The sequence below is a fragment of the Acanthisitta chloris genome, unplaced genomic scaffold, assembly GCF_000695815.1.
Source record: "Acanthisitta chloris isolate BGI_N310 unplaced genomic scaffold, ASM69581v1 scaffold10187, whole genome shotgun sequence".
NCBI lineage: Eukaryota > Metazoa > Chordata > Aves > Passeriformes > Acanthisittidae > Acanthisitta > Acanthisitta chloris.
In genome coordinates, this window is record NW_008682094.1 from 1 (window position 1) to 7829 (window position 7829).

The following is a 7829-nucleotide window of genomic DNA, read 5'->3' on the forward strand; positions in this document are numbered from 1 at the left end:
GCCCGTTGTGTGAGCTCACATGCTTCCATTTCCCCCGCAGACCCAGCATGGCCACCCAAGCAGAGCCCCAAGTGCAGTTTAAGGTAAGGGAGTGGTTTGGTGATTGGGTGGGGGTTTTTTTTCCTCCTTCTCGGCTGCCGACGTGGATGGTAGGTTTGATTTTTTGAATGGTGCAGTTAGTTTTTGGTAGTTTTGCACACACTTGGTACAGAGAGATTGGGTTGCAGTGTGTGAATCTGATGCTATTTGTAGTATAGTTTAATAAATGTTAGTGAATCTCTGCCCATTGAATGAGTTCCAGACTTCAGAAGTGAATTTTACTGCAAAAAAGTGCACGGAGCGAATTAGAATGGTCCTACTTTCTGTTGTGTGATAATGGTTCAGGGAAGAAAACTTGGAACATTTCAGAATATTCAGGTGTTTTGTGTGGGTGGTGAGTTGATATTTTTTTGTTACCTTAACAGCCAGAAGTGCTGAAGATGCTTCAGGAAGGTTATTGCTTGTTTCCTACCATACTTGGCTGTAGTCTTCTAGTTGTTAGTGGTGCAGATGTTTGGGGGTTCTTTGTTTTAAACTGTAAGGTAACATTGGGTTTCTCCAATTTGGGTGTTTAATTCATCTCTAACTATGGCATATTCAGATTGAAAGCCCCAAATATTCTTTTTCAGTCACTTGTAGTTTAGTAGAACCATATTCACAGTGCATTGTAGTTTTCAGGTACAGGAACCAGAGAAGACTGACCAGAGCTGCAGCATGATGGGCTTAGCAAATTGGGTCCCAGTACAGGGAGTTGCTTCATGGGGAATTGAATCTTTTTTTGGTTTTTTTTCACAGCATGTTGTGGGACTAAGGTCATTGTAGTAATAATTACTATTTCTGCTAAAATGACTGATAAATGTCTTAAAGTGTATTGTTTTGACATTTTCCTCTCGTTTATCAACAGCTTGTCCTGGTTGGCGACGGTGGCACTGGCAAAACGACGTTTGTAAAACGTCATTTGACTGGTGAATTCGAGAAGAAGTATGTAGGTATGTCTGAAAAAACAGCTGAGATCTAATGGGTTACAATTGGAAGTGCAATTCCTGACTTGCTAAGTGCTTTTTGTTATTCCCATAGCAACATTGGGTGTGGAAGTGCATCCTCTGGTGTTCCATACTAACAGAGGTCCCATTAAATTCAATGTATGGGACACAGCTGGCCAGGAGAAGTTCGGTGGCCTGCGTGATGGCTATTACATCCAAGGTAAGATGTGTGCACAGGTGAGAATACCCTGTACCTCTTGCAGTTCAATCCCCTCATTCCATTCATGTTAGCCCCTCTGCTGTCAGTGTGGCTTGCAGGGATGAGCTGGTTTAGGAGTCTTCAAACTCTTCACTTATTTAGGGTAATTTCCTTTCTAGGCAGCTTGTGCTAATGTGGGAACACACTAAGGTTGTTTTCTTAAGCTATTGCAGGGTTTGGTGTTAATGAAAGCAATGCATTGTTTAATGACCAGATACTCTGTTGAAATTTGGTGGTTAAGAGGTGAAACAATGTACCTCAGGCAGGGACTTAGAACTCAAGCTGTAAGATTTTAGATACAGTGATGATGAGGTACACCTGGGATGAAGTCAAGCCCCCATGTTCTTTGAGAAACTGCTCTGGACAAAGTCATCCTGAGATGTGGACCACAGGCTCTTAACCCACCTGAAAGCCTCAATAGGATGTCTGAGATTAGTTAAATAGGTGTTAACCAATTTCTGTATAAATCCAAGCTGGTTCCTCTAATCTTGTATGTTCTCATACAATGCAACAGCACAGTCCTCAGTGGGACATTGATGGAACTGGGGGCTGTTTCTCATGGGGCACTGCAGATGTGAGGTGACATGGTCATGACCCTGGTAACAGAATATGGACTGTAGCTGTGAAGATGAAAGGGAAAAGTTAATGCAGATGTTTAGCCCTATTGTAGAATCCCTATGGGTACCTGTTCTCTCTCCCATCTTGTAAGTCATTCATTAGCTGTAGCTGTGAAGATGAGGGGGAAGAGTTAATGGAGATGTTTAGCCCTGTTGTAGAATCCCTATGGGTACCTGTTTTCTCTCCCATCTTGTAAGTCATTCATTACTCCTGATGTAACTTGACTGTTCCTCTCCTGCAGCTCAGTGTGCCATCATCATGTTTGATGTAACATCAAGAGTTACTTACAAGAATGTACCTAATTGGCACAGAGATCTGGTACGAGTATGTGAAAATATCCCTATAGTGTTGTGTGGGAACAAAGTGGATATTAAGGACAGAAAAGTCAAGGCAAAATCCATCGTCTTCCACAGGAAGAAGAATCTCCAGGTAAGTTGGCATGAGTTTGTAGGAATCAAACCAGTTGGGTCCAGCTGCAGTTGGGTTCTAGACACTAATGGAGTCCTCTGCCTTTGTCACTTCAGGCACCTTTACATCCTGTTGCTGTTTGAACCAAAATTCAGAGAAGGGGGAAGTGATGACATTAAAGATGATCATCACTGGCCTTGAGCGGAAGCTGTGATAAGTTCTTAAAGAGCATCATGTGTGCATTTGGCTTTCACTGCTCAGAATCTCATCTGATGGCAGAAGTGAGACTAAGGTAGATCAAGACACAGGAAAAAGACATGCACTATTGCCTCCTGAAAGCTGCATAGTAGATCAAGACACAGGAAAAAGACATATGCACTATTGCCTCCTGAAAGCTGCATCTTTGATAGGGTTGGATACCTTGTAGTTAACAGTTTCTGCCCAAAACTCTGGTTCTAGACATTTAGATCACAACTGTTCAAGAGAGCATAAACAGAAGTCAATGCAGTCAAAAAAGTAAGGTAAAAGAGCTGAATGTGTATGTGTTAATCTTCATAGCCTTAACAATCAAGGTGTTTTTTTAATATGTATTTTCTTGCAGTATTATGACATTTCAGCTAAGAGTAACTACAACTTTGAGAAGCCTTTCCTGTGGCTTGCTAGGAAGCTAATTGGAGATCCTAACTTGGAGTTTGTTGCCATGCCTGCGCTTGCACCACCCGAAGTTGTTATGGACCCAGAACTGGCAGTACAGTACGAGCGAGACCTACAGGTCAGTGAGAGGGCACAGAGGTCCACTGCTTGCCTCGTGGTGTTCAGGCTCCTGGGGCAGATAACTGGAGAACTGTTCTGAAGTGTAACTGTTCTTTGTTGCAGATTGCTCAAACCACTGCACTGCCAGACGAAGATGATGACCTGTGAGGGATGAAGCTGGAGCCCAGCGTCAGAAGTCTAGTTTTATAGGCAACTGTCCTGTGATGTCAGTGGTGCAGCGTGTTTGCCACTTTATTATCTAGCTGAGCAGAACATGTGCTTAATCTTTGGGATGCTGAAAGAGATGAATGGGCTTCGGAGTGAATGTGGCGGTTTAAAAAAAAAAAAACAAAATGGAAAAAAACTTCATATTTTGGACCTGCATATTTAGCTGTTTTTTGGACTGCAATTACTTCCCCTTTTGAGTTTCAAATATAAGATTGCTGCAGTCACATCAGAGTGTTAAGTGGAAATCTTGTTTCTGTCATTCCCATTCTTTTTTGTTTAGATAATAAAGTTGTATTTCAAGTATCTCTAAGCAAGTGAACTTTCATGCATTATTAGGAAAATGCTTTCAAAGTGTCTTCTGTTCTTCAGTTGAGACTAATATTGGTTGTCTACAGCCTTTCTCATTCTCTGTTTTCCCTCCTGCTTCTCATATTTTGCTCTTCTTGCTAAGCCAGAGCTAACACTTAACCTGTCCTTTATTTCCTGAAGCATCTAACTAAAGCATCTGAGGAAAGCTGAACTAACTGCCAGGCACAACTCAAGCAGTGCACACTTGTCTGGTAGGACTGGATCAACATTCCCAGCAAATGGGAATGTTTGGTATGTAGGTTGTCTTGCGAGCAAAGTGTGTAGTTCAGCTTGACTATGCTACCCCTAGATACAGCCTCTCCACTCTCACTTCTGCTGTGTTCTACAATATACCTTCAGAGCTCTGTCCTTTTGGCAGCCTGAAGCAAATGGCACCCAGGGCTGTTAGGTGACTTAAGCTGTATCTTTGCATGGAACATCATTCAGTAGAGCTGTAGCTGATTAAACAAACTCTCAGTATCTTAAAATTCCAACTAGTAAACAACTGGCTTGAGCTAGAAAGTTCTTGCCTACAAGCAACATATTACCTAAAGCCACATGGATTTAAATATCTAGCCTTTTCTGTAACTGCACCAAGTTCTTAATTTGAAACTGGCTTATTACAGCACAAGTGATGGAAAATGTCAACCTTTAACACTACCTTGTAGAGATGAATCTTGGTCAATATTAGTACTGCTAGTAAAACAAAACCGAGTCTAAGGTACCATTTTTCAGTAGTGTTTGAGTACATGAAGCCTTGAACTCTTCAGTTTTGTATTTTTGGTTTCTTAATAAAGTGGAGCATTTCATTTATTCCTTTTAACTTGCATGTCTGTGTTCATAACTGGGACGTGAATTTGGTTTTTGTTACATGATAGCAAAAAGTGTTTGCTACAGTTACTGTGCAATGTTGCTGTAAAGGAATCATTTTTAAGTTGGTGCAAGTTGGAATTCTGTGGGTTTGAGTTCTTTTGGTTTGTTTTTTTTTTTAGCTAGTTAGTGAGAAGCTCAGCTGTGTTGAGGACCTGAAACTCATGAATGAAAATATCATACAATTCGTGTATGATATGTAAAGGGACAAACTCCCACTTAATGTTCTATGTTCCTGCTGCAACTTATTGCATTAAGTTCATATTGTAGCTTCTTGCCTGTAGTGCTACTAATTATCTGTGTACATCTTGGTTAATCCTTCTGCCTTGGCTGCTGCTGTTCTATGAGGTGTGGAAGCTTTTGTGTCTTCAAGCTGTCTCACTTCTGGAAATGCTGCTTAAAAGACAAATGGATTTGGAAAACTCCAATAGTTCTACAGTACTCATATGCTTTGAGAAGGAAAAACCAGCAGCACTGAAGTTGGATGGTTTCATCTTTACAGTTCTCCTGCCTCAGTATGAGTTCTGCAGAACAGCTGGAAAGGTGAAACAGCTGTTTAAAGACTAGTGTGACTGCTGGGGAGCTTTGCTTTGTCTTCATCAGTGCTACTCCCAAGTCTGTAAAACAGCTCTAAAATAGGGAGTAACACTAGTCCTGCTCTAAAAGAATCCCTTCAACTTGCAGTGGAGTTTGGCTTGCTTGCAGCCTTTTGTTGTGCTTAGTGCCTGTTAATTAGTGATTATAAACAACAGAGGTAGCCTTAAAATACACAGGTTCCTCCCTGGAAGTTCCGTAACTGCAACCCTTCTAAGGAAGTTTTGCCTAAACCCAACTAATGAAAACAAAATGTTATCTATTTAGTCAGGTACTGAGGAAAATAAAACTTGTGTTCTAAGAACCTTTACAACACAGTCACATCAGTCTGTTGGAGCTCTCCCAGTGCCAGGACTGACTCATGAGACCAAAATGCTTTGCTGCAATACCTGTTGTGTTGCACTTTCCTCACTGCTCTCTGGTTGGATCAGTTGTAGGAGTTCTTATGTTCCCAAAAGCAAAATCTGTTTCAGACTGGTTTTAGGGAACTTGTCAGTACAGATTATGCTCAGCTTTAACTCTCAGAAGCAGGATGTGGTGCTGGGCTGTTTACTGTTCCTAGTTCCATGGTGTAAGGCTGGGAGTGTCCAAGCCCAGAGTGTTGTATCAGAAGGGCATCACTTCAGGAAATTGGTAGAGGAAATGTGCTCCTTCTTGCACCTTGACATGAAGGAGAGTTTTTAGGGAACTTGTCAGTACAGATTATGCTCAGCTTTAACTCTCAGAAGCAGGATGTGGTGCTGGGCTGTTTACTGTTCCTAGTTCCATGGTGTAAGGCTGGGAGTGTCCAAGCCCAGAGTGTTGTATCAGAAGGGCATCACTTCAGGAAATTGGTAGAGGAAATGTGCTCCTTCTTGCACCTTGACATGAAGGAGAGTTGAAGGCCTCAGAAATGCTACGACTGCCCGTGGATCTCAGAATTTCAGCAATCTCCTTTTTTTTTTTTTTTGAAACATTGGAGAACACTTCTCTGCAATGCTGGGAATCTGTGCCAAGAAGGTTGATGTCTGCCCCCGTACACCTGCAAGTTACAACATTTGTCTCCACCCTTTAGAAATTAGTCTGTTGTGTTGCTTATGCAGTCTCTGTATAAACTAGTGAAGAAATCTGTGCTGAGACAAAGTTGTGCACTCCTGAAACAAAGATGCACAGTTTGAAGCCAGTTCTGACCTGGACTGGTTGTACTGGTCACTTCCTCACCTGAGCTTTGGCAACAGTTGGTTGACTCTCAAGCCAGGAGTGATAGCAATGTCTTACAGGTAACTCAGATGCTAAATCTGCAGCTTTGAGCAGTGTTCTCACCCAGGTGCAGTCATGTCTAGCCTGACTGTGTGAGTAGGTGTTGAGTTTTTCACCAAGCTGAAAAGTTTGTCATTAAGAAGCTTCTCCCCAGCATGAGCTGCTTTATGAGCATCCCATGAAGGTCATCTCTTCAAGGGACCAAGATCAGGAGACACTTTGAGCTGGGGATTGATGGTGGGAGAACATGAATGACTGTCGTCAGAGCCAGGAGCACTTTTGGATAACAGACTTGGTGGGACTTACTGATGAGCCCAAACCATGGCGTCCTTGCTTATCTGGACATTGAATAGACATAGGAATGTTGATCCATAAGGCATGTTATTTATACAAAGGTTCCTGCTCAGCCTAAACCTTGAGTTACAGATTGGAGTGTACAAGGCAAATGCTTTTAATTGTGTTTGTGGGTAATTATCTGCTAGTTCACAAAGTGAACAGAGAGTGCAGTGAGTGAATGACACTTCCCCCAAATTCTAGTGTTCTACAAGCTGCTCCACTCACCCAGCCCAACTGGGGCACTAGTTCAGTGTAGGGACAAGTTGCTTGGTTTTTATTTGACTTTGGGTAGTAGTAGTTGATGTCTGTCTTGCTGTGATCCTGGAATTCTATGATATAAAGAATCACATCCCTATATTTCTTCTACTTCCTGGAAGGGGGCAAATTTCCCCAAATAATGTTATCAATAAAAATTCAGATTTTACTTAAGTTAACAAAAGTTTTCCTGTTTGATCCACTATCTCTGAAGTCATGGTTTTAATAGATTTAAGGCAAGCATTCAGAATGGAATGTTACCAGTACAGTTCCAGGTTACTGGGAGGCAGTGGTGGGTTTGTTGCCTCTTTCTATGTTGACACTGTTAGCAAGGACTGAAATGGACAACTAAACTAAAACCACAGCTAAAACAAAGTGTAAAATAGACAGTCATAAACAGGAAGCTCATAAGGTTATGATGATCAATTGCATCTAAGAAGAAAACTTTATCCAGTGTCCTTCTTCCTGTTATTGTTGAACTCACAAAGTCACTGATTATACTCTGAAGCTTCCAGATCTTTCTCGATGCAGCTATTTAAGTCTTCTGTACAAAGTGTTAAGTCAAAGTGATTAATAAATGGTTCTTGTTTGTGGTGAACTTTCTCAGCGAAGAGCTTGCATGACCCAGCACCACAGTCTGATTTCCCAGTAGTGATACTAATTCCTATTGCTCCTGCTGGATAAGCCTTTCACTACACAAACCTGGTGGTGATAACATCCTGATGACACTTTTTCCATCTTGGTGGTTGTCAAAAATGGTACCAGAGGGGAACGGTGTGTGTTTTGCTTTTACTGAGAATATAAAGATTAACTTTCCCATCAGAGTTTTCCAATGGATTACATCATTATAAAAGTAATTTCTGTGTCTTTGGTTGGATTTGCAGGGCAAGTATTTAGGG

General features: G+C 41.6%; 1 protein-coding gene across 2 annotated transcripts; it reads left to right on the forward strand.

Moving 5' to 3' along the window:
• The first annotated feature begins 22 nt into the window (after positions 1-22).
• RAN (RAN, member RAS oncogene family) lies at positions 23-3595 on the forward strand. 2 transcript variants are annotated; one of them, XM_009078368.1, is made up of 6 exons: positions 23-83; positions 944-1028; positions 1117-1242; positions 2141-2328; positions 2909-3079; positions 3184-3595. In XM_009078368.1, the coding sequence occupies exons 1-6, from the start codon at positions 48-50 to the stop codon at positions 3226-3228; spliced, it is 651 nt and encodes a 216-aa protein (XP_009076616.1). In that variant the 5' UTR covers positions 23-47; the 3' UTR covers positions 3229-3595. The 2 variants fall into 2 exon arrangements, with proteins under 2 accessions (XP_009076616.1, XP_009076615.1); XM_009078367.1 differs by having other exon boundaries at positions 45-83; positions 2909-3579.
• The last annotated feature ends 4234 nt before the right edge of the window (positions 3596-7829 follow it).